At 44.4% G+C, this 26,893-nt stretch overlaps 1 protein-coding gene across 1 annotated transcript; it reads right to left on the reverse strand.

Moving 5' to 3' along the window:
• Nucleotides 1–554: 554 nt before the first annotated feature.
• On the reverse strand, nt 555–26,370 carry LOC130381025 (uncharacterized). The gene is made up of 16 exons (XM_056588446.1): nt 26,115–26,370; nt 25,241–25,524; nt 24,995–25,061; nt 24,099–24,382; nt 23,853–23,916; nt 21,700–23,411; nt 17,205–17,531; nt 16,488–16,620; nt 15,568–15,851; nt 15,323–15,389; nt 13,953–14,801; nt 12,467–12,750; nt 11,834–11,897; nt 2,580–9,609; nt 1,614–1,747; nt 555–912 (listed from the first exon to the last, which is right to left on the reverse strand). Exons 1-14 carry the CDS (start codon nt 26,368–26,370, stop codon nt 8,285–8,287), a joined length of 6,000 nt encoding a protein of 1,999 aa, XP_056444421.1. The 3' UTR covers nt 555–912; nt 1,614–1,747; nt 2,580–8,284.
• Between the last annotated feature and the right edge of the window lie 523 nt (nt 26,371–26,893).

Consider the following 26,893-nt stretch of genomic DNA (forward strand, 5'->3'; position numbering starts at 1 on the left):
TGACAAAGATTCACAGTTTTGGAGAGGGACGTCTCCTCCAGCACCCTCCTCCCTAGACTCAAAGCTCAAGTGGTTGGCCAGGTTAAGGACACTCAACGAACACCAGCGCTAAGTGATCTGATCACAACATGACATGCGAGGCAAGCACAATAATTCTATTGGACACTAAAAAGCAACAACGTGTCCTTCCCTCTAAGCTGTTCAGCTAACATTCATACATTATGAATTCATTGATGATTGAGAATGATAAATCAGCTCATGTGGCATCGGGCTTGAAACCCTTCTGGGCTCTTGACTGATTCCATCTTTGAAATGCAACTCCCAAGTTTGACTCGTGTTTTAGCAGGGCGCTGGTCATGATGCTTTTCAAAAGAGGACCAGGCTTATTAGCGCAGGTAGAATCAAGTACATTCTCAGTTGATCCAGGTTGTTTTCTTGCATAGATACAATGTGTATTACTAACCTACGGCGGGCAAGCCTCCACCAATATCCTCTTCAACCTTTATTGAAATTGTGTCTGGGGTCTGCAGCTTTCCACATAAAGAAGGAAACACACACAAGACATATTCTTTCATTTTCACAGAATAGTTGTCAATCCCCACTAACGACACATTAGGCGTTTTTACACTGCCCAGCTGGTTCGGTCGCGGCTTGGCACGCCCTGCAATTTCAATGTCTTGCCAGCGTATTTTTTTTTTTGATTCAAGACCCTCGCATGCAAGAATGAGTTTACAGCTGAGGGTAGTGTGTGCAAAAACAAGTGCAAAAATGCAAACATATTCTTTATTTTGCTAACCACCAGTTCCTCGCTGTGACTGGACATGTGGGACGAGGAGCCAGGGGCGACCAAACCCAGAATCTCTGAGGTGGCGCCACGCTGAGTGCTACGGTCTCCAAAGGCATCGCAGTCTTCTGCAGACGGAGAAAAAAAGGAAAAATTAATTGTTTTGGTACATTATTTGAATAAAGGGAGGCATTGTGCATTTGTACACGTGAAAGAAACTCTTTAAATGTACGCAACATTGACACAGAGGGTTTAAAATGTGTACTGCAGACACAGATTCACAGTTTTGGAGAGGGACGTCTCCTCCAGCACCCTCCTCCCTAGACTCAAAGCTCAAGTGGTTGGCCAGGATAAGGACACTCAACGAACACCAGCGCAAAGTGGGCCAGGTTAAGGTCACTAAACGAACACCAGCGCAAAGTGGGCCAGGTTAAGGACACTCAACGAACACCAGCGCAAAATTATCTGAGCACCACATGACAAGCGAGGCAAGCGCAATAATTCTATTGGACACTAAAAAGCAACAACGTGTCATTCCCTCCAAGCTGTTCAGCTAACATTCATACATTATGAATTCATTGATGTTTGAGAATGATAAACCAGCTCATGTGGCATCGGGCTTGAAACCCTTCTGGGCTCTTGACTGATTCCATCTTTGAAATGCAACTCCCAAGTTTGACTCGTGTTTTAGCAGGGCGCTGGTCATGATGCTTTTCCAACGAGGACCAGGCTTTTTAGCGCAGGAAGAATCTAGCATCAGCCTAGAATTTATGCTGCCTAGAATCTACCAAATCAAAGAAAAAAAATACTCAATGAGTAATGTACACACCTTCACTTTTAAAATGGGGCTGCATAGACTTTAAGGATATTTTTGTGCCTACAAATATGCGTTTCCAGGTTTTCGGTCTGGCAGGCAACATCCCTTGAGAGAAGCTGCTGAATGTAAGCACTTGATGAGCTGGCCTGCGTAAAGACAACAAAGAAAAATCAGTAATCAATTTTTTACCTTGTATGTATTCCAGGTGCAAGTTGTAAGACGATATTAGAGAAGCATGTTTAGTGAATTACATTAGCCTAATACTTAAAATGAGTTCTATGAAATGATATTACATCCTTGATTTGTTTACATATTTTATAGTTCATCTCATCAACTCAATACCATGACATCAAGCTCTGCAGAAATCTGCTAATAACCCTTTGATTTTAATCAGGTGTGAAGGGGAAACCATGCCTATAAGAGTGCGTTCCAGGTACACTTTTTTGCCCGAAAATAACCAGCTATAACTGGGAGTACAAGAGGGTAGAAGGGGGCGAAAACACGGGTTCCCAGGAACGCACCTTATGTATTTAGGATGAGTTTAACAGGTCAATCTCCTCATCAGTAAAACGCTAGAACTACTGCGGTCCAGTGGCCGGTAGAATACAGTTGCATTCGTTTGTTGTATGGTGAGCAGACATTGTTAAACATTGCATTCCCTTGATATCCAAGCAGCAGATCAGTGCCCTCTTTGTTGAATTGTGCCCATTCTCGTATGATGCCCCTTGCTTGCTGAGGTGCACACTCGAGTTACAGTGCTTGTATTTATAGTTATGAATGGGCGGCAATGTATTAGTCCGCTGTCCTTTCTTTAATAGGTCCATGGTATTTACACACATAACTGATGCTATCTACCGTTACATTAGCGACACTAACTTGGCTGTTAGCTGTAGCGCTAAAGCTAAAGCAACATTATAATGCTAACAAGGTAACCATATACACTACAGCAACACAATGATATGGCGTTAGTTAACTTACTTTTTAGAGGTTTTGTACATCCAAACACTGAGCAACTGCGATCATTCGCTCGTTTGCAAGCCACGGTGTCTCTCAAGGAAAGAACTATGAACACGTTCTTAACTCATTTTCTCATGGGCGGTCGGGACAAATAATCTGGGCGGGCAAAATAAGAGGAAGGGGAGGTAACCTTTCCCCGTAATTTCGATTTTATTAAACATGGTTAAAAATAATACAAGCAGAATAAATGCAAGAAAAAATCCTGAGCAATAAATAATGAAGTTCAAATGAAACCGTTTTTTTTTAATTATGATGATGTTCAGAGGCCTGTTTCAGGTAGCTGGTTTAACATACTCTGAGTTTAATCCTGCGCTCTGAGTTGGTTGACTCAGAGTTCAGGGTTGAAAAGCAACTCTGGGTTTTCGGTTTCAGAACAGGTGATAAGCGTTGGGTTAATCAACTCTGAGTATGCTCACTCTGGGTTGAGGGCGTGCCTGTTGACTATGAAGAGCCATCATCAATGGATCTCTGATAACATGATCAAACATGGACCAAAAGCGTAGATCCACTTACTTTTCCCCCACGGAATTGGAAATTCGAATGAACGTGTATGCCGAGCAGTTACCCATTTTAACCAAAAAAAGCAATACCGCCGCGGCAGTGAGAGCTCGGAGAGAGCTTGGCAGGAAATAGCGGAACAAGTCAATGCGTGAGTCAAATAAATTAGTAAAATAAAATAAAATAAGAGGAAAGTTTAATATCTTCCACTTATTCAATATGTAAATTGTGTGTGTGTGTGTGTGTGTGTGTGTGTGTGTGTGTGTGTGTGTGTGTGTGTGTGTGTGTGTGTGTGTGTGTGTGTGTGTGTGTGTGTGTGTGTGTGTGTGTGTGTGTGTGTGTGTGTGTGTGTGTCAATTTACGCAACCCCGAGTTGCCCCACGAGGACTTGGCAGCAAATGAAGTACCAAAATATAGTTTAAACAGGTAAACTAATGTTTAATTGAAATCAAATCAATTGTGCTGTTTTGCCTGCTCTACCTAATTTAACAGCTATGTTCAACATGTATTATATATTTGTATACTATATTTAAGCAGTAAATGAAAGTAGTAGGCCTACATTTCCCAGCCACCCCAACACTGCCAATATTTAATAGGATTTAGATATATTAGAAGGCTACACCTAGGCAAAATGCATTATAAAATGCATTATAAAATGCATCTTCAAAATAGCGCTTACTGAATATTAGGGTAACATTTTCCTCCATGTTAGCAAATCGAAAAAATGCAGAGGCCCGGCAGACTGGAGGGGGTCCACCTCTGCAGCCCTCACAGAGGCTGAGGAGATGGCCCTCAGCCAACAGAGTATGCGTCCTGTGGCTGAGGGCATCCCTGGGGGGAGCTCCTCTGATCCCCCCCACCCCCCAGGATAGAAGTGCCTTTACAGTATAAGAGGTTGGTTATTCAAAATAATTAAATATGTACACGCAACCCAGCGCGTTGCAAATTAGATGGGGCAATATTCTGGCTCAAGTAATAATTGCACTGTCTAATCATCTTCTTCCAGTTACTGATGGCGTCATCGCCCTACTTGAACCAGATGCCCTCACCAACCTCCATGCAATTGTAACAATTCAAAAGATGCAAAAGGATGCTTTGGAGATCCAAATTTTGGAACATAAGTTATAGGTGGGTGAGGTGCAAACTGGGATAGGCTACTGTTCCCTGCTCTAAAAACATACCCAATATAAATGACTTTTTTTTTTTTGTGCTTTCAGGAAATAAAAAAATCCTCATAATAAGTAGATTGTCTTTATTAGAACACGGGCTGTGGTGGGACAAGTTATTTTGTTGAACAGTTTACTCAAAGGGTTTTACTTCAGTGAACAATGCAGACGATTATGCTGAGCATGTGCATGTAGAGAAGAACAGCATCTGGTTAAAAGCAGTACCAGGGTCTTTTCTGCCTTGCATTCTTAAAATGAGTTTCATGACTTGCAGCAGTTATAGGTCCGTGGTTGGTTAGTCAGCTACTCTGATCATGGGAAAGCCACAACGTTGAAGTGACTGTAGTACAGAGCGGGTGGGATGCACGGGGCGGATCATTCTGCACATGCGTTAATAAAAAATAAAAAATAAACTTAAAGCATGCCCCCGGTGCGTTTGACAGTTAACATGGGGGCTGAGAAGGTGGTCTAAATAAATGATAGATTGAACTGAAAAACGATAGCGCTCGTGAAGAAAATTATCAGGAAAATAAAGTAGGCCTATATCCAGAGATTCCTTCTGAGGATCGCAGCCTCTACGTCCACAGGCTCTCGTAGAAAAGGACATGCCATTTCTAACACTTCCTTCTGTCGGAGAGCTGCCTTCAGCCTTATAGACAACAAACTCAGAGTAGGTCTAACCACCTCCCGAGCAGGTTAGGTCCACGGCGTATGTTGCCGCAGCAACTAACTCTCGGTTGCGCTGAACCTGCTACCTGAAACGGAAAACCCAGAGTTTCCACTAACTCAGAGCGAACAAACTCGGGGTTGCCTCAAAACCAGCTACCTGAAACAGGGCTCAGCTCGTTTGTTAAAAGAAATCAAAGCTTTTGGACCAAACAATAACACAATATTTGAACAGATGAACCGAAACCATCAAACAAGAAAAGAAAAACAGAAATTCACTGCTCCAGCTCATAACAAATTTAAGCCTTTTGCATTGGTTCAAAGTTTCCCTCTGGCTTATGAACTTTCCACACACACACACACACCAAAATAATTAGTAAACAGAAAAAGAAGAGACCCGACACAAACCCAACCCCTGTACATGACCATACAACATAAGGAACGATAAATCATGGTAGGTTTGTTATCCTACCAAGAGTATTAAAGAAACACTTGACACTATACTGTGTCTTGTGTTTCAACTCATTGCAGTAATTTGGAGGTGATTGGACAATTCAGCCAATGAATCAAATAGGCTACCTCCCTCAGCAGCATTCGTGCATTGCGCAACATAACTACATGCATAGAGAAGTGACAGATAGTTAACCAGCAGAGAGTTGTAAAGGCACTTTCTACCCATTTCATTGGAGGAATTGGACTCCTCATAAATGATATACTTAAAAGGAACAAGTAAACTACATGTTAATTAAGTCTTTTGGTATGTAGCATATAAAAAAAATATATACAACGGTCCCAAAGTGCATTTGAAATAGACCTTGAGACTCCGGTAAAACCCTATAGGACATTGATCATGATATGCCTCAATATCAGAATAACAACCATGGGTCAAATAGCAATGGCTAGTGGAATGAAAGTGAAAGCAGTGTAGGCTTGTCCAGGCCCTGCAAGTCAGGATGTAGGCTATGAATCAGAATACATTTTTAGCTAGTGGGCATCCCAGAAACCAATTCTATATTTTCGTGGGGAGGACACCCCTTCCATTACTGCACCCCACCCACGAATTGGATCACCAGCCGCCGCTGCAAACAGGGAGTGAAGGGGGACCAATGCTAGGAATCTTCTGACTTCAACCATTATCGCCCATTATGATACAATCCATCCAAGGTAGTTAGCATTAAGCGCACAGAATGGAAAGGTAAGTGGAATGAACACAATCATGCATAATGTGCAGTTCAATCACAGTCTATTTCACAAGTGAACTTTGCAGGCTTTTTGTAATAATAAAGATAACGGTAATGACAATGTTGTGGCAATATCAAGCATAACTTTTATATACAAATTATATGAACCCAGTTTGAATAATTTGTCAATTTCAATGAATTTCTATGCATTCTCCATAGACCTAGAGGAACCTCCCGCCCTCTCTAATAGAAAGGTGTTAAGATAGTTTGCATTTGCAACTGTGGGCACCAAGTTTGATACTGAGGCCAATCCAGACTTCTATGTTGTGTAGATTCCTTTAACTGTCTTGCAGCCATCTCCACTTCACCCATATTGTGAATTGCAATTTAACTTGGTCTCTCCTCTGACCAATCCTAAACTCCACGAAGGCCCCTCCCCCTGACCTTTGTTTCCTTTGTATTTACCCACGATGTCAACGTTTCCTATAAGAATCATGTACACCCATCGTCTCATTGACTGTATGCTTGGTAACTTCGCTGCCTGCATCTTCCCCTGATCAAGCTCTACATTAAATCAAATCTTTTGCTGTCAGAAGTGTCCTAGAAATAAGTTATTCAACACGGACATCAATTAATAAAAACAGAAAGTGAATCGAAGGTACGAAGCGTTTAATCGTGATGAAAAGAAAAACAAAAAGCAGTAATTTCAACCAATACCAGACAGAGGTCTCAATCAAAGCGTCACGTTACCCCGTATCAAAGTGTGCTTGAGCATGTGCACACGCAAAGTGCTTGGGTCGCTGTAGCTAACGTTGCACTGCAGACACACGTAGGGCTTCTCCCCAGAGTGAGTCCTCATGTGGCGCTTCAGGTGGCTTGTCTGACTGAAGCGCTTCGTGCATTGGTCACACCAGGGATTAAAATTAACGACGTCCCGTCGTCCCGGGGACGTAATTAATTGTCATCGGGAGGATTTTTATTCTCTCTCGGGTCGACTTCGGGACGAAGAGAATTTTGCGGGCACTGACTTTATTTTTCTGTTTAAGTTTTCAACACTTTCTGTGATGTTCGCGATCGGTGGAAAAGACTTATTTAATGGAAAGGGCTTCGTTCAATTGGTTGGCTCGCTCGCGTTTGTGTTGTTCAGTGAGACAGCGGGTGTAAAATCCCCCGTTCGTCAGGCTTTCTTGGTTCACTGGAGAAGGCGGGGCTGCGCACGGAGTCAAAAAAAAAAGTGGGCCGGCCCACCGGGAGACTTCCCGATCTCCAACCTATGCTGCAGAGCGAATTTAAATCGCCGGCAGAACGGCCTGGGGGTCTAACACCGTCATTTATCTCAATTTAATTTATCTAAATTTCATATATATAGGCTACATAGCAGCTGCATTTCACATTAATCGCAATTATTACATGGGTCTTCTCAATACCATGGAACGCTCCATTCGCTTGCAATGGGACCTTCACAACTTCCGGCGGTGAATTATATTTGATAATTCACCGTTTCTAAGTATAATCATGAGTATGATTGACCGCTGTCAAGGAAAACAACAGATTTTTTGCTTCTAATGAAGTCTCACTCCGCAAGTACCAGTAACTTGTCAACCCCAGCGTCTTCGGTTGCTAAGCGACGTCAACGTCTTTGGCGGACTATTTCTCTGCTGATCAACACTACGAATGCAGGTGGTATCAAATAAACGATTTTGAAATATAAATGTGGTAGTGTACCCGCGCACCATTGGCATGTAGGCCTATGCGCGCTTGTCTCTGTGTGCGTCTGTGAACGAGAATGAGAGGGAGAAAGATTGCTACGCGGGATGTACGAACGGAACGACATTTATATTTCAAAATCGCTAAAACGTTTAAAAAAATTAAAAAAAGCAGAATCAATTTGTGGCGCTCGGTGTTGATTCTGTGGCGCTGCGTCACACATTGTTCTACACACACACACACACACACACACACACACACACACAGTGGTCACGTAGATAGACCACAGTTCTGCGAGGGTGTTGCTTGTCATCTGGAAATAAATATATTATTTCATCAACATAACGTATTGTGTTTTTATTATACTATCAGTAGGCCTAAGTAACGACTCAAAATGTAAAAAATATTTATGGGAAAAATTTGGGACGATTCGGGACGGTTCAAAATGTTATTCGGGACGTTTCCGGGACGGTGGTAAAAAAAAGTTAATTTTAACCCCTGGGTCACACTTGTAGGGCTTCTCCCCGGAGTGAGTCCTCATGTGTTTATTCAGGGTGCCTTTCAGACTGAAGCACTTCGTGCATTGGTCACACCTGTAGGGCTTCTCCCCGGAGTGAGTCCTCATGTGTTTATTCAGGGTGCCTTTCTCACTGAAGCACTTCGTGCATTGGTCACACTCGTAGGGCTTCTCCCCGGAGTGAGTCCTCATGTGTTTATTCAGGGTGCCTTTCTCACTGAAGCACTTTGTGCATTGGTCACACTCGTAGGGCTTCTCCCCGGAGTGAGTCCTCATGTGGTCCTTCAGGTGGCTTGTCTGACTGAAGCGCATCATGCATTGGTCACACTTGTAGGGCTTCTCCCCAGAGTGAGTCCTCAGGTGGATCTTCAGGTTGCATTTCAGACTGAAGCACTTCGTGCATTGGTCACACTTGTAGGGCTTCTCCCCGGAGTGAGTCGTCATGTGGTTCTTGAGGATGTTATTCTGACTGAAGCGCATCGTGCATTGGTCACACTTGTAGGGCTTCTCCCTGGAGTGACTCCTCATGTGTTTATTCAGGGTGCCTTTCAGACTGAAGCACTTCGTGCATTGGTCACACTTGTAGGGCTTCTCCCCAGAGTGAGTCCTCAGGTGGATCTTCAGGCTGCATTTCAGACTGAAGCACTTCGTGCATTGGTCACACTTGTAGGGCTTCTCCCCAGAGTGAGTCCTCCTCATGTGTTTATTCAGGTGGCTTGTCTGACTGAAGCGCTTCGTGCATTGGTCACACTTGTAGGGCTTCTCCCCAGAGTGAGTCCTCATGTGGATCTTCAGGGTGCCTTTCTCACTGAAGCACTTCGTGCATTGGTCACACTTGTAGGGCTTCTCCCCAGAGTGAGTCCTCATGTGGATCTTCAGGCTGCCTTTCTCACTGAAGCACTTCGTGCATTGGTCACACTTGTAGGGCTTCTCCCCGGAGTGACTCCTCATGTGTTTATTCAGGGTGCCTTTCTCACTGAAGCGCATCATGCATTGGTCACACTTGTAGGGCTTCTCCCCAGAGTGAGTCCTCAGGTGGATCTTCAGGTTGCCTTTCCGACTGAAGCGCTTCTTGCATTGGTCACACTTGTAGGGCTTTTCCACCGCCAGTGGGCCCTCCCCTTGTCCGTAGACGCTCAGGATGCGCAGCTCCCCGCTGCGACTGGACATGTGGGAGGAGCCAGGGCCGTCCACACGCAGACTCTCCGAGGTGGCGCCGCGCTGCTTGCTGCAGTCTCTGATGTCATTGACGTCTTCTTCAGAGAGGAAAACAAAGCCGGAGAGAAAGTAATGGTTTTAATTCATTATTTGCACAAAGGGATACAGTATGTACTATGTACACACTTGTGTGTGCATTGGAAGAATTATATTCAGGCCTCGACATTAACGGTTGCCCGCTTGCCCGCTTGCCCGGGGCAACCAAAAGTCATATTTGGGCAAGTTGAGATTGATTTCTGGTTGCCCGAACGGGCAAGTGGATTTTGGGTGGATGTTAATATAAAGGCTATTTATTCAAATGTTTTTAGAAACTGCAGAACAACCTTTTTTGCCGCAAAATAACACCAAATATCTGCAATTGATCAGCGCGCCGTCTTCTCTTACCTCGGAAAGCGAGTTAACAGACACGCATCGCTTCAGTGCGAACATAGCCCCGCCTTCTGTCACTCGCAGTGCGTTCTCTGGCCGTGATTCGAAGGTGTTAGCTAAAGGTTAGCCAACAAAGCTAGCATCGCAAGTGCAGCGCCTCCGCGAACGGTTTAGGTAGAAGGAAAATTGAGTAGTGATGGAGGAGTGCAGCTTGGAAGTACTTTGGATTGAGGCAAATTACCAAGGAAAGTCATATGCAAGAACACGGTTTTGGGTTTCATAACTGTGCACATGCACAGCAATAGCGATCTTTTTCACGAAATTGGACCCTCACAAACTATATATTACATGAAAGCTGAGCCTCCACTTATTCCAACAGTCCAAACCATATCATTCTGTGACTAAAACTCGCAAATAACAACTTAAGAAGAAACGTCCCCTTTTCTTTTAACAGCCAAAAATTAAGTAGGCCTATTACCTTAGATTTTTGTCCACAAAGTTGATTCTGGTCGAATAAAACCACCATAAACAGATAACCCAGTGTCTGGGCCAAAGTTTGCAACTAAACATGGTATTTTCAATCAATGAATAAGAGAAGGTTTCTTAGGAAATAGGTAAATTGCCTTCAATCAGAAAACATATTCTTCAGCGCAATCTAGTGGCCATATGTTTATTTGCGAGTGTTTGGCTTGGTGCATTCGAATATATTTGCCCTGAAATTTAAATAGAGGTGTCAAGTGTCAAAATTGTAAGATATCTACCTTTATTTGTGTCTCAGAGTAAGACATCGCTCCCAAATGATAACGACCAACTGATAATTATTGGTCTGGGGCCCCCTGTTTGAGCTACTCCCCCCACAACCCGACCCCGGATAAGCGGACGAAAATGAGATGAGATGAGATCATGCAGGTCTACATATAACTTGGCGATAGCTTTAATAGGTTGGAACGGTGGACTGAAATCACTTCATGGCACGATGTGACCGCTCGATAAATAAGTAAACAAAGGGAAGTTTGTTATTTTTTAAACACATGTGTGGAAGCTAACATTCAGCTTCGGTCTGAGCTAGGATGATTTTTCTGAGCCCCCCCAAAACCAGGCCGCGTGCCTGGCAAAAAGAGGCCTTTTCACGATTCTGATTATAATTTGGGCAAGTGAACATCACATTCGGGCAAGTTGAACCTGACCTGTACTTGCCCGATGGGCAAGTGCTTTTGAAACCTTAATGTCAACCCCTGATATTTATATTTCTTTCTAACTTCTATTTGTTGAATATGCATTTCCCTTGTTCCCCTTGGGGGGGTCAAGGGTCAAAGGCTCCAGCTGAGAAGGCACCGATACGTCTCCGCCTTTTAAGGATGTGGGGAGGTCATCAAGACACAACCCAGGTCATCTGTTGTTTCTGATCACCTGCTTTACCAATACTGTAGTTATACTGGGAGTCAGAGCTCATTCAGCATTCCTGACATCTGTTTGCCATGAGGAAGATCTAAATCATTCTACTATGAACTGCATAAGTAGTCGTTGTAATGCATTCATAGTGACTACACTTGAGATAAATATTTATAGTTTTCTTTTATCACAGACACATATATTGGCAGATGTTCTTTTCTTTACCTTGAAATGTTTCGACGGATATACTTCCGTCTTCATCAGAAGGTCACACGGGTGTATTAGTGTGACGCGTTCTCATCAGCTGATTTTAACAGAGACGTGATCCACCCGTCTGTTTTTTTTGACTGGTGAGCCACACCCCCTGCTGTCAGTCTGCCGCCCCCAAGGACGGCACTCCAAGTATGGGAGAGCATATATGCTCCCTCATACCGTCACACTAATACACCCGTGTGATCTTCTGATGAAGACGGAAGTATGTGTGCAATGTGTATTACTAACCTACAGCAGGCATGCCTCCACCAATATCCTCTTCATCCTTGATTGAAATGGTGTCTGGGGTCTGCTGCTTTCCACATAACGAAGGAAACACACACAAGACAATGACATATTCTTTCATTCGCACAGAATTGTTGTTAATCCCCACTAACCACACTTGCCATTTTTACACTGCCAAGCTGGTTCGGTCGCGGCTTGGCACGCCATTTTATTTCACTGTTTTGCCTGTGTGAAACTGAGGGGGTCAAATACCCCTTTGTCACAGAGCCGGCTTTCTTGGTTCACTAGAGAAGGCGGGGCTGCGCACGCAGAGTACCACCTCTTTGCAAATAATTGCATACTCCTTTGCTGACAAACTTATTTTTATCCCGGAAAAAGCATTGTAAGAAAAGTTCTTCTGATACTTTGTCGTAGATCGCACCCTTTCCCCGTCTTCGTAAAATGCTATTTTTAACAATATTAGTGGTTCAAAAATGACGATTTGGAAGCGAAACTCAATGCCCCAAGCCAATAAATAACATGGACGCCAAACATTGCGCCGGGTAAACGCTAATACTCGATTTTCAATGAAAACTTTGTGCTGGAGGTTTAACAGAGGAAGCCTCTCTTTTGGTGAATGAGAGGATGATTTCCAACCTGGACACTCAGCTCCTCGCGGCAGACCAGCCGCTCGCCGCGCTCCAGGCTCTTGGCCGCGCTGTGGTCCGCAGACAGCGAGTTCAGGGCCTCCACTTCTGACGCGGTGAAGAGGGTGTCATGGCCGTCCAACGCCAGTGGACCCTCCCCTTTTCCGTAGACACTCAGGATCTTCAGCTCCTCGCTGCGACTGGACATGTGGGAGGAGCCAGGGCCGTCCACACCCAGACTCTCCGAGGTGGCGCCGCGCTGAGTGCTACGGTCTCCAAAGGCATCGCAGTCTTCTGCAGAGGTAGAATTTTTTTTACAGAAAGAAATTGTTTTGATACACTGTATGCATAAAAGGAGGTGTGTATTTGTACACGTGAAACAAACTCTTTAAATGAATGCGTATATAACATTGACCCAGAGGGTTTAAAATGTCTACTGCAGACAGAGATTCACAGTTTTGGAGAGTCTCCTCCAGCACCCTCCCATTGTCCCGTTGACTCCCGCCGGAGCCCCCCCACCGCGAGGCACCACCGCTGCAGGCTGGTGGTGCCTCGGGGCTCAGACGGGAGACAACCGCCGGCAACAATCCCTTTCTCCTCCATGTCGTGGTTCATGTACTTCAGGGAGTCAAAGCCATAGTTCCTTTCTCCCCCCCCCCCCCCCCCCCCCCCCAATTCCTTCTCAACCATGGCTGAGATAACCCCCACTACCAGTCTCGTTGTGGAAATACCAGAGACCAGAGACATGTTATGCGCCATAACACCAACAGCAGAACGGTTATCCAAATAAAGAAGTGCACAACAGTCGTGGCTCATTGGCGGGCCGAATTCTCTGGGCGGGCAAAGCGGAGAAGGGGCGGTAACCTGGCCCCTTATGACGACATATGGGGCCAAAATGGTGGAGCGGTATACCTAGTGCTCGTTTTACACCTAATGCCTTTTCTAGCTACTGGGGGATCATAGGCAGGCTAGGGGAACTTTTCAATCTTAGAAAACCTCAAAAGGGACATTTTCATGCCATGGGACCTTTAAAAAAATTAATGTTTTTGCAATTGTGTAATTAATTTTCTGATAAATGCACAGAATTTTGACTTTTTACTTTACAGTGTTAGATCAGTTGGTGTTTTTTTTTTTTTAAACAGACCTGAAAAGCTGAGACCAAACTGCACTTGCTGTCTTTGAATCAGAGTTAAATCTATACACACACACGAGGCCTCAGACATTTAAAATGTCTTCTTGAATAAATCACTTTGATTTTAAAAATACATACAAAAATTGTCTGAGTCACTGCTGATGTTTTTGGATGTATAATAAAAAATTAACTCATAAATAACAGCAACAAATTGATAAAATAAAAGCGAATTTGACAATTCCACCACTGTCTGAATTAAATTATGATGTTGAGTTCCAGCGTGCCTTTAATATTCCCTCCATTGCAAGATGCCTTATAACATGTTAAGATTTATGTGCCACCCTATAATAATCTCTGGTCTCACCCTGGCCATCCAACTGAAAATGTTCTTGCTCCGCCACTGAGCGCTTCATGCATTGGTCGCACCCGTACGGCTTCTCGCCGGTGTAAGTCCCCACGTGGATCTTGAGCTTGGAGCACTCTCCGAAGCGCTTTGTGCATTGTTCACATCTGGAGGCCTTCTCGTATTGGTCACACTTGAAGGACTTCTCCCCTGAGTGAGACCTCGTGTGGAGCATCAGGTAGCTTTTCCGACTGTAGCGCTTCGTGCATTGGTCACACTTGTAGGGCTTCTCCCCAGAGTGAGTTCTCATGTGGATCTTCAGGGTGCCTTTCTGACTGAAGCGCTTCGTGCATTGGTCACACTTGTAGGGCTTCTCCCCAGAGTGAGTCCTCAGGTGGATCTTCAGGTCGCCTTTCCGACTGAAGCGCTTCTTGCATTGGTCACACTTGTAGGGCTTTTCCCCGGAGTGAGTCATCACGTGGCGCTTCAGGTGGCTTGTCCGACTGAAGTGCTTCATGCATTGGTCGCACCTGTACGGCATCTTGGCTTTCGGCTTTTTGTTGGGAATAACCTTTCCACACAAGACACCGGGCCGGCCCTTGCGGCCGCCCCGGTGCCGCAGGCTGCAGTTCAGGCTCTTGGCCACGCTGTGGTCAGCGGACCGCGAGCTCAAGGCCTCCAGTTCTGACGCAGCCAAGAGGGTGTCATGGCCGTCCACCGCCAGTGGGCCCTCCCCTTGTCCGTAGACGCTCAGGATGCGCAGCTCCCTGCTGTGACTTGACACGTGGGAGGAGCCAGGGGCGTCCACACGCAGACTCTCCGAGGTGGCGCCGCGCTGCGTGCTGCAGTCTCTGATGTCATTGCCGTCTCCTTCAGTGAAGAAAACAAAGACAGAGAGAAAGGAAAGGTTTTAATTCATTATTTGCACAAAGGGATACAGTATGTACTATGTACTGTGTGTATTGGAAGAATTCTATTTTGACATTCTTTCTTTCCAACGTCTTTTTGTTTATTATGCATTTCCCTTGTCCCCCTTGGGGGGGTCAAGGGTCAAAGGCTCCAGCTGAGAAGGCACTGCTACGTTTCCGCCTTTCAAGGATGTGGGGAGGTCATCAAGACACAACCCAGGTCATCTGTGGTTTCCTGTCACCCGTTTTACCAATACTGTAGTTATACTGGGAGTCAGAGCTCATTCACCATTCCTGACATCTGCCATGAAGAAGAGGTAAATCATTCTACCATGGACTGTATATGTAGTCCTCGTGTTTTAGCAGGGCTCTGGTCATGATGCTTTTCAAAAGAGGACCAGGCTTTAAAGTGCAAGTAGAATTGAGTACATTCTCAGTTGATCCAGGTCGTATGCTTGCAAAGATGCAATGTGTTTTACGAACCTACAGCAGGACTGCCTCCACAAATATCCTCTTCATCCTTGATTGAAAAGGTGTCTGGGGTCTGCTGCTTTACACATAAAGAAGGAAACACACACAAGACACTCTTTCATTTGCACAGAATAGTTGTTAATCCCCCACTTACGACACATTGAATCATAAAGGTGTTATATATCCAAGAGTGTATGCTGGAGTTGTAACAGAGGAAACCTCTCGTTTGGATGGTGAATAAGAAGATGATTTCCAACCTGCACACTCAGCTCCTCGTGGCGGACCAGCCGCTCGCCGCGCTCCAGGCTCTTGGCCGCGCTGTGGTCCGCAGACAGCGAGTTCAGGGCCTCCACTTCTGACGCGGTGAAGAGGGTGTCATGGCCGTCCACCGCCAGTGGGCCCTCCCCTTTACCGTAAACGCTCAGGATCTTCAGCTCCCCGCTGTGACTGGACATGTGGGAGGAGCCAGGGGCGTCCACACCCAGACTCTCTGAGGTGGCGCCGCGCTGCGTGCTACAATCCCCAAAGGCATCGCAGTCTTCTGCAGAGGGAGAAAAAAGACAATAAAGAGTAATTGTTTTGATACATTATTTGCATAAAAGGAGGAAGTGTGTATTTGTACACGTGAAAGGAACTATTTCAATGTATGTGTATGCAACATTGACCCAGAGGGTTTAAAATGTGTACTGCAGACACAGATTCACACTTTTGGAGAGGGACATCTCCTCCAGCACCCTCCTCCCTAGACTCAAAGCTCAAGCAGGTGACCAGTTGGAGGAAACTCAACGAACACCAGCGCAAAATGATCTGAGCACAACATGATATGCGAGACAAGCGCAATTACTCAATTTTAACAATAACAAGTGACAACGTGTCCTTCCCTGTAAGCTGATCAGCTAACATATATACATCGTGAATTCATTGATGTTTGAGAATGATAAACCAGCTCATGTGGCATCTGTCTTGAAACCCTTCTGGGCTCTTGACTGATTTAATCTATGAAATGCAACTCCCAATTTTGACTCGTGTTTTATCAGGGCGCTGATCATGATGCTTTTCCAAAGAGGACCAGGCCTTTTAGCGCAGGTAGAATCTAGCATCAGCCTAGCCCTAGAATCTATGCTGCCTCGAATCTACCACATCAAAAGTATATGTACTCAAGTTTGAAAGTACACACCTTCACTTTTAAAATGGGGCTGAAAAGTCTTTAAGGATAGCTGTGTGCCTACAGTAGGCGTTTCCAGGTGGTCTGTCTGGCAGGCAACATCCCTTGAGAGAAGCTGCTGAATGTAAGCACTTGATGAGCTGGCCTGTGTAGAGACAACAAGGTCAAAATAGGACTCAATTCATTACTTTGTATATATTCCAGGTGCCTGTTGTAAGAAGATATAAGATAAGAAAGTTAAGTGAATTGCATTAGCCTAACATCATTTATTTGTTTACAAAATGTATGCATCTTAAAAGCTAATCTCACTATCTCAATACAATGACTTCAAGCTCTGCAAAAATCTGCTTATAACCCTTTGATTTGAATCAGGTGATCCCCTGGTTTTCAGAGGTGCACACTCATTCAGAACGGTGATCCAAATAACAAAGAGGTGGACAACACTCGCGTTACTGTGCGCGCGCGCGCGCGTGTGTGTCTGTGTGTGTGTGTGTGTGTGTGTGTGTGTGTGTGTGTGTGTGTGTGTGTGTGTGTGTGTGTGTGTGTGTGTGTGTGTGTGAGACTGTGTGTGTGTGACTGTGTGTGCACAAATACCTGATGCCATCTACCTTTACATTACCAACAGTAACTGGGCTGTGCTGTACAGCCATTGCTTCACCAACATTATAACGCTAACAAGGTAACCATATACAGTAAAGCAACACAATGATATGGCATTAGTTAACTTACTTTTTCGAGGTTTGTGGCTGAGCCATGGAGAGTTGGTACTGATCCAGACTTGATTCTCAGACGTTGAGCAAGTCCAGCTCTGTATTGGCCCAAGTTGAGGAAGCAGTCGTCAGTGAAATGTTTGGCGCAGACGGACGCATTTCCAGAAACAATAAAATTAATCCACTGGTTCTTCAGAGGCTCGGATGAAGGAACTAAAAATACAGTTTTGTGTTCATTTGAGCATTCAAACACTGAGCAACTGCCATGCTTCGCTCGTTTGTGAGCCATGTTGTCGTCGCCTTCTTCTTCTGAGTTTATTGGCGGGTTGCAAAACGATATGGAGCATTACCGCCACCTACTGTTTGGTTTGGAGATTCTTCTTCTTCTTCTTCTTCTTCTTCTTCTTCTTCTTCTTCTTCTTCTTCTTCTTCTTCTTCTTCTTCTTCTTCTTCTTCTTCTTCTTCTTCTTCTTCTTCTTCTTCTTCTTCTTCTTCTTCTTCTTCTTCTTCTTCTTCTCATAATTCAACTTAATTTCTTTAAGATTCAATATCAGTTCCCTTCTCTCAGCATCATATTTTTGACAATTATAAAGCATTACATGTTCTAAAGTTTCTTCTTCATTACAATATTCTCATCTTCCCGGATTGTGTTTTCCTATTTTAAATAATGTACTGTTAATCTTGTATGACCAAAGCCTAACCTGGATATTATTGTTTCCTCTTTCCGGGTTCTCCCCGTGCTTCTCATCACGCATACTTTTCTTTGAATTCTGTGTAACCACCTTCCTTTTCTCTCTTCTTCCCGCTGCGTTTGCCACCTTTCTTCCAATTAATACTTGATTGTAGATTTAATTTCCGTTTTATTAAAGGAAACCATGATGTCAATATTATTCCTTTTTGTTGCTTCCTTTGCACATTTGTCAGCTACTTCATTTCCTTTGATTCCTATATGCGCCGGTATATTATACTTGGTCCCATCATTTGAATTGTATGTAGGCCTACCGTAATGTTTGCTGCATTTCAATTAAAACATCTGGTCTTCCCTCTGATTTGTTATTACTTCAAGCTGATTAATGAAGAACTGGATTCAGAGCATATTACATATCAAAGGTCTCACCTCTTCAACCCATTGTAATGCGAACAAATGTACCGTCATCTCTCCTGCATACACCAACAGTCTATCACTGATTCGTTTGGAAATTTTAATGCTGAACTCTGGAACCGAATTTGTTAGCTGAGTTCTTTGAAGCATCTGTATAAATTCGATCCCAACTATAATAGTTACTATCTATATATATCTTTATTACTTGTTGGTGTAAAATAAATTCCTTATCTTTGTTCTTTTTGTCAAGCAATGTGAGATCACCAATAGGATCAGAAATTATCCATGGATGTATTACTGAGAGTGGTACCTTTGGACAAATATTTATTTCATTAACTTCAAGTTATTTTGCTTTCTGCTCAATTATTTATCCAAAACTTTTTGTTTCTCCTCTCTCTTTTTCCCAACATTGTTTCAGTATGTCTTGTATCGGATATTATTATTATAACTTTATTCAAGACACAGGAAGGTCCACATAGACAGCACACTACATATATATACACATATATATACGCATATAAATACACACACACACACACACACACACACACACACACACACACACACACACACACACACACACACACACACACACACACACACACACACACACACACACACGCATTTATAAAACAATATAAAACATTTAAGAAGGAATGCAAATTAGGCATTATCAATTATAATATTACACACATAATTAAAACGCATACAAGCTTCGGGCCAATGTTTCCAGTAGCAAGATGTGTACCTTGTGTCACTCAGAGATATCAATTAGAGACACAATAATCGTGTTCATAGACCCAGTCAATCTGCCCATGAATCTATGCATCAAATTTCTCAGAACAGCATTGAAAGTGGGCACATTGTTTCTCACGAACATTTCACTGGCACTACCCCCCCTGGGAGTTTTAAGAAAAATTCTCAGAGCATCATTATATGCCACATGAAGTTTTTTCATTTTCGCTTTACTGTAATTACACCACAGGTGGGCAGTATACATTGGAGTGCAATACGCTTTGAAGAGCGATATTTTAACATCAGTAGTACACATGTAGAATTTGCGCGCCAGCATGTTTGCCTGCCCATACAGTATACCACACTGACGCTGCACATCATCATCATCACAGAGGTCATCTCTTATCACATGTCCCAGATATTTAACCTTCTTTACAACCACTAGCGGTTCACCTGCCAGTGAGAAAGAAGGATAATCTTCATTATGACCTTTTAAATTAACCCAGTAGTTTACAGATAGCTGTGTTTTCCTTAATTCCAGTGGCATTTCTCCCATTTCCACTTGTAATGCTGATGTTGGGGTCGTTCAAATAGCACATGAGAATAGTCTCAAAGCCTGATTTTGAATATTATCTAACCTTTTCAGAGATGTGTTTTCTGCAGATCCAAACTCTATGCAACCAGAATCTAATACTGATCTGGTTAATCCTACATAAATGTTTTTAGTGATGCTCTTTATATTTTCTGAATGTGTACATTCCATGTAATTCTTTCATCAAACCGCAAACCAAGAAATTTGAGTTGTTGTACTCTCTCCAATTCTTGAGCACATAATCACATAAGTTTTAAATTACCAACAATTATTTTCCTTGTAAAGAACATTGTCTTTGTTTTATCTATGCAAAATTTATATCCCCACTTAAACGACCATTCTTCTTTTTTAATAATAGCCTCTTGTAGTTTCTTCACAATAAATTCCAAATTCCTACCCTTCTGGTTTTGAGCATCGATGGAGGTTATACGTTATTAACTATGCATAAGAACAAAAGTAAATAAACAAAATCATATAAATAGAAAACAACAGATAATAAAACAAACCCTAAATTAATAAATGAAAAAAATAAAAAAATTATAGTCTGTCAAATAAACCTGTTGCTTTTGGGTACGCCATTACATGTTTCCATGCTGGTGATCTGAGTGTGGAAAAGGAGAGTAAACCCTCCAAGGTCGGGCTTATTTGACCCAATGCTTTGTCATTTTCCAACAGCTCTCTTCTCTCCAAATTGTATGCTTCACATTGCAGTAGAACATGCTCCACTGTCTATCCTCCATTACATTTAGGACAGACCCCTGTTTCATGTTTGACTACGATGTTCATGGTTAAGACATGTGTGCCCTATGCGTAGTCTTGTGATGATAACCTCACATCTTCTGTTCAGGTAGCCATGTCTCCTTGTTACCACCTGCCTCTGAATTCTATGCAGGAACCGACCCTTATTTTCCCTATCCCATTGTTCTTGACACACCTTGTTGATTTCTGATTTAATTATTGTTTTTGAGTCATGATGTCTCTCCAGGCGATAACTATTGGTGTGTTCAAGACGCCTCGGAGGGGCCTCTACGAATTCTCTTTTTTGCAAACCAAAAAAAAAAAAAAAAAAAAAAAAAAACAGCAAACCTTCTTGCCACAGCTCGTATTGATGTGCCATCCTGGATGAGCTGCACTATCTGAGCCACTTGTGTGGGTTGTAGACTCCGTATCATGCTACCACTAGAGTGAAAGCACCGCCAGCATTCAAAAGTGACCAAAACATCAGCCAGAAAGCATAGGAACTGAGAAGTGGTCTGTGGTCACCACCTGCAGAACCACTCCTTTATTGGGGGTGTCTTGCTAATTGCCTATCATTTCGACCTGTTCCATTATGCAAAACAGCATGTGAAATTGATTGTCAATCAGTGTTGCTTCCTAAGTGGACAGTTTGATTTCACAGAAGTGTGATTGACTTGGAGTTAAATTGGGTTGTTTAAGTGTTCCCTTTATTTTTTTGAGCAGTTTATAAACCCTGTTTATGTAATTACTAGTCAATTGAAAGGATTTCCATACATTCTCCTTGGACCTAGAGATAAGTTCCATCCTCTCTAATTGAAAGGTGTTGTGATGGTTAATTTGCAACTGTTTGGTTAGATCCCTTTAACTGTCTTGCGGCCATGTCCACTTCACACATTTTGTGTATTGCAATTTAACTTGGTCTGTCATCTGGAAAATCCCAAACTCCACGATAGCAACTCACCCTGACCTTTGTATTTACCCACGATGTGAACATTACCTATAAGAATCATGTAAACCTATCGTCTCATTGAATGTATGCTCGGTAAGTTTGCTGCCTCTATCTTCCCATGATCAAGCTCTAAAATGTAATCAAATATTTGCGGTCCGAAGTGTACGAGAACTAAGTTCTTCATCACAAAAATAAATTATTAGCAATGAAAACAAATGAAATCAATAATGGGAAAGCGTTGAATCATGATGATATTTTTTATTAAGCAGTAATTACGGGTCAGAGGTCTCAAACAAAGCCTCCCGTTACCCCGTGTGCTTGAGCATGGGCACACGCAAACTACTTGGGTCGCTGTAGCTGGCGTTGCACTGCAGACACACGCAGGGCTTCTAACCGGAGTGAGTCCTCATGTGGATCTTCAGCGCAGAGCTATGACTGAAGCGCAAAGTGCATTGGTCACAGCTGTAGGGCTTCTCGCCGGAGTGAGTCCTCATGTGGATCTTTAGGGTACCTTTCTGACTGAAGCGCCTCGTACATTGGTCACAACTGTAGGGCTTCTGGCCGGTGTGAGTCCACATGTGGATCTTCAAGGCGTAGCCACGACTGAAGCACATCGTGCATCGGTCACACTTGTAGGGCTTCTCCTCGGAGTGAGTCCTCATATGGGTCTTCAGGGCGCAAACATGACTGAAGCGCAACGTGCATTGGTCACACTTGTAGGGATTCTCCCCGGAGTGAGTCCTCATGTGGAACTTCAGGCCGCAAGCATGACTGAAGCGCAAAGTGCATTGGTCACACTTATAAGGCTTCTCCCCGGAGTGTGTCCTCATGTGGATCTTCAGGGTGCCTTTCTGACTGAAGCGCCTCATGCATTGGTCACACCTGTAGGGCTTCTTGCCAGTGTGAATCCTCATGTGGATCTTCAGGGCGGAGCCATGACTGAAGCGCCTCGTGCATTCGTCACACTTATAAGGCTTATCCCCGGAGTGTGTCCTCATGTGGCGGTTCAGGGTTCCTTTCTGACTGAAGCGCCTCGTGCATTGGTCACACCTGTAGGGCTTCTTGCCAGTGTGAGTCCTCATGTGGATCTTCAGGGCGGAGCCATGACTGAAGCGCCTCGTGCATTGGTCACACTTATAAGGCTTCTCCCCGGAGTGTGTCTTCATGTGGATCTTCAGGGTGCCTTTCCGACTGAAGCGCATCGTGCATTGGTCACACTTGTAAGGCTTCGCGCCATAGTGAGTCCTCATGTGGATATTCAGGGCAGAGCCATGACTGAACCGCATCGTGCATTGGTCACAGTTGTAGGGCTTCTCCCCGGAGTGAGTCCTCATGTGGATCTTCAGGGTGCCTTTCCGACTGAAGCTCCTCGTGCATTGGTCACACCTGTAGGGCTTCTCGCCGGAGTGAGTCCTCATATGGATCTTCTGGGCGCAAACATGACTGAAGCGCAACGTGCATTGGTCACACCTGTAGAGCTTCTTGCTGGTGTGAGTCCACATGTGGATCTTCAGGGTGGAGCCATGACTGAAGCGCATCGTGCATTGGTCACACTTGTAGGGCTTCTCCCCAGAGTGAGTCCTCATGTGGAGCTTCAGCTTGGAGCTCTCTCCAAAGCACCTCATGCATTGGTCACACTTGTAGGGCTTCACCCCTTCGTGAGTCATCATGTGGCGGTTCAGGCAGCCTTTCTGACTGAAGCGCTTCATGCATTGGTAGCAACAGTACGGCTTCTCGTCGTTGTGGGTCCTCATGTGGACGATCATATTGGCATTGTTGGGAATAACCTTTCCACACAAGACACCGGGCCGGCCCTTGCAGCCGCCCTGATGCCCAGTCAGCTCCTCAAGGCGGACGAGCCTCACGCTGCAGTTCAGGCTCTTGGCCACGCTGTGGTCAGCGGCCAGCGAGCTCAAGGCCTCCAGTTCTGACGCGGCAAAGAGGGTGTCATGGCCGTCCACCGCCAGTGGGCCCTCCCCTTGTCCGTAGACGCTCAGGATGCGCAGCTCCCCGCTGTGACTTGACATGTGGGAGGAGCCAGGGGCGTCCACACGCAGACTCTCCAAGGTGGCGCCGCGCTGCGTGCTGCAGTCTCTGATGTCATTGTCTTCTTCAGAGAGGAAAACAAAGAAAGAGCGAAAATAATGGTTTTAATTCATTATTTATACAGTTTGTTCTTTGTACACACTTGTGTGCATTGGAAGAATTATATTTTGACATTCTTTCTTTCTAACTTTTATTTTTGGATTCATGCACTTTCCTTGTCCCCTTGGGTTGGTAAGGGTCAAAGGTTGTTGCCTCATCACCCGTTTTACCAATACTGTAGTTATAATGGGAGTCAGAGCTGATTCAGCATTCCTGACACCTGTTTGCCATGAAGAAGATGTGAATCATTCTACTATGAACTGTATAAGTAGTCCTCGTGTTTTAGCAGGGCTCCGGTCATGATGCATTTTAAAAGAGGACCAGGCTTTTTAGCGCAGGTAGAATCTAGTACATTCTCATTTGATCCAGGTCGTTTACTTGCATGGATGAAATGTGTATTACTAACCTGTGGCGGGCATGCCTCCACCAATATCCTCTTCAACCTTGATTGAAATGGTGTCTGGGGTCTGCTGCTTTCCACATGAAGAAGGAAACACACACAAGACATATTCTTTCATTTGTACAGAAAAGTTGTTAAACCCCACTTACGACGCATTGAATCATAAAGGTGTGTCCTTGCTATGGGTGTGTGCTGGAGTTGTAACAGAGGAAGCCTCTCTTTTGGATGGTGAATGAGAAGATCATCTCCAACCTGCACACTCAGCTCCTCGCGGCAGACCAGCCGCTCGCCGCGCTCCAGGCTCTTGGCCGCGCTGTGGTCCGCAGACAGCGAGTTCAGCGCCTCCACTTCTGACGCGGTGAAGAGGGTGTCATGGCCGTCTATCGCCAGTTGACCCCCCCCTTTTTCATGGACGATCAGGATCTTCAGTTCCTCCCTGTGACTGGCCAAGTGGGAGGAGCCAGGGGCGTCCACACCCAGAATCTCTGAGGTGGCGCCGCGCTGCGTGCTACGGTCTCCAAAGGCATCGCAGTATTCTGCAGAAGGAGAAAAAAAAAGCCAGAAAGTAATTGTTTTAATACATTGTTTATATAAAAGGAGGCAGTGTGTATTTGTACACGTGAAAGAAACTATAACAATGTATGTGTATGTAACATTGACACAGAGGGTTTAAAATGTGTACTGCAAACACAAATTCCCACTTTTGGAGAGGGACGTCTCCTCCAGCACCCTCCTCCCTAGACTCAAAGCTCAAGCTCTAACCAGATGGAGGAAACTCAACGAACACCAGCGCAAAATGATCTGAGCACAACATGACATGCGAGGCCAACGCAATTACTCTATTTTGACAATAACAAGCGAGAACGTGTCCTTCCCTATCAGCTGTTCAGTTAACATTTATACATTTTGAATTCATTGATGTTTGGGGACGATAAACCTGCTCATGTGGCATCTGTCTTGAAACCCTTCTGGGCTCTTGACTGATTCCATCTTTGAAATGCAAATTCCAAGATTGACCCTAGTTTTAACAGGGCGCTGGTCATGATGCTTTTCAAAAGAGGACCAGGCTTTTTAGCGCAGGTAGAATCAAGTACATTCTCAGTGGATCCAGGTCGTTTGCTTGCAAGGACGCAAGGTGCATTACCTACCTACGGCTGGCATGCCTCCACCAACATCCTCTTCAACCTTGATTGAAATGGTGTCTGGGGTCTGCTGCTTTACACATAAAGAAGGAAACACACACAATACATAATAATTTATTTGGACAGAATAGTAGTCAAACCCCACTAACGACACATTGAATCATAAAGGTGTGTGCTTTCTATGGGTGTGTGCTGGAGTTGTAACAGAGGAAGCCTCTCATTTGGATGCTGAATAAGAAGATGATTTCCAACCTGCACACTCAGCTCCTCGCTGCAGACCAGCCGCTCGCCGCGCTCCAGGCTCTTGGCCGCGCTGTGGTCCGCAGACAGCGAGTTCAGGGCCTCCACTTCTGACGCGGTGAAGAGGGTGTCATGGCCGTCCACCGCCAGTGGGCCCTCCCCTTTACCGTAGAAGCTCAGGATCTTCAGCTCCCCGCTGTGACTGGACATGTGGGAGGAGCCAGGGCCGTCCACACCCAGACTCTCTGAGGTGGCACCGCGCTGCGTGCTACGGTCTCCAAATGCATCACAGTATTCTGCAGAAGGAGAAAAAAAAGACCAAGTAATAGTTACAAATAGTTACATAATTTGCATAAATGGAGGAAGTGTGTATTTGTACACGTGAAAGAAACTCTTTAAATATATGTGTATGCAACATTGACACAGAGGGTTTAAAGTGTGTACTGCAGACACAGATTCACAGTTTTGGAGAGGGATGTCTCCTCCAGCACCGTCCTCCCTAGACTCAAAGCTCAAGCGGGTGACCAGGTGAAGGACACTCAACGAACACCAGCGCAAAATGATCTGAGCACAACATGACATGCGAGACAAGCACAATTAATCTATTTCGACAATAACAAGCGGGTACGTTTCCTTCCTTGTAAGATGATCAGCTAACATATATACATTTTGAATACATTGATGTTTGGGAATGATAAACCAGCTCATGTGGCATCTGTCATGAAATCCTTCTGGGCTCTTGACTGACTCCATTATTTAACTCCCAAGTTTAACTCGTGTTTTATCAGGTCACTGGTCATGATGCTCTTCCAGAGTGGACCGGGCTTTTTAGCGCAGGTATTCTACCACATCAAAAGTAAATGTACTCAAGATGGAAAATACATACCTTCACTTGTAAAGTGCAAAGTCTTTAAGGATAGTTGTGTGCCCACAGCACGTTTCCAGGTGGTCTGTCTGGCAGGCAACATCCCTTGGGAGAAGCTGCTGAATGTAAGCACTTGATGCGCTTGCCTGCGTAGAGACAACAAGGTCAAATTAGTTCTCAATTTATTACTTTGTATATATTCCAGGTGCAAGTTGTAAGAAGATATAAGATAAGCATGTTTAGGTAATGACATTAGCCTCAGTAGCGGTCTTAACATAGACCCATAGGCCGCGGCCGCTTGGGGCCCCCATAGTAGGGGGACCTGGGTATTCTAAGCATAGACATATTTATTGTTTGAATGATCAGTGTAATAGGACACACCTGGGCAACAAAACACACCTGTCAGTCACATGTTCCAATACTTTTGCTCCCCTAAAAATGTGGTGTTCCTTTACCAATAATGCTATCTTCAAAGTTATTTATCGGATCCAGATGTAAATAACTGGAAATAAAAGCTGAGATGTGTATCTCTTGCCTCATTTTCATCTTTTGGTGTCAAACCCAAATGTTTCCAGTCTCCAGCAAATATAAAGGAATTGGCCTCGCTGTTCCAATACTATTGGAGAGGACTGTATGACCCACTGTGATCTGCTCCATCTATCCAATGTTGACAACGTGACATGATATGGCTAAGCTAACAACATAAACAAGAGGAGCTAGGAAAGGAAATTAACCGTGTGTTTAAGTTCAGAAGGGCCAAACGTGTGGCTACACACAGCACTGCAAAAGTCGTCAAGATT

Source organism: Gadus chalcogrammus, chromosome 4 (assembly GCF_026213295.1).
Source record: "Gadus chalcogrammus isolate NIFS_2021 chromosome 4, NIFS_Gcha_1.0, whole genome shotgun sequence".
Classification (NCBI taxonomy): Eukaryota; Metazoa; Chordata; class Actinopteri; order Gadiformes; family Gadidae; genus Gadus; species Gadus chalcogrammus.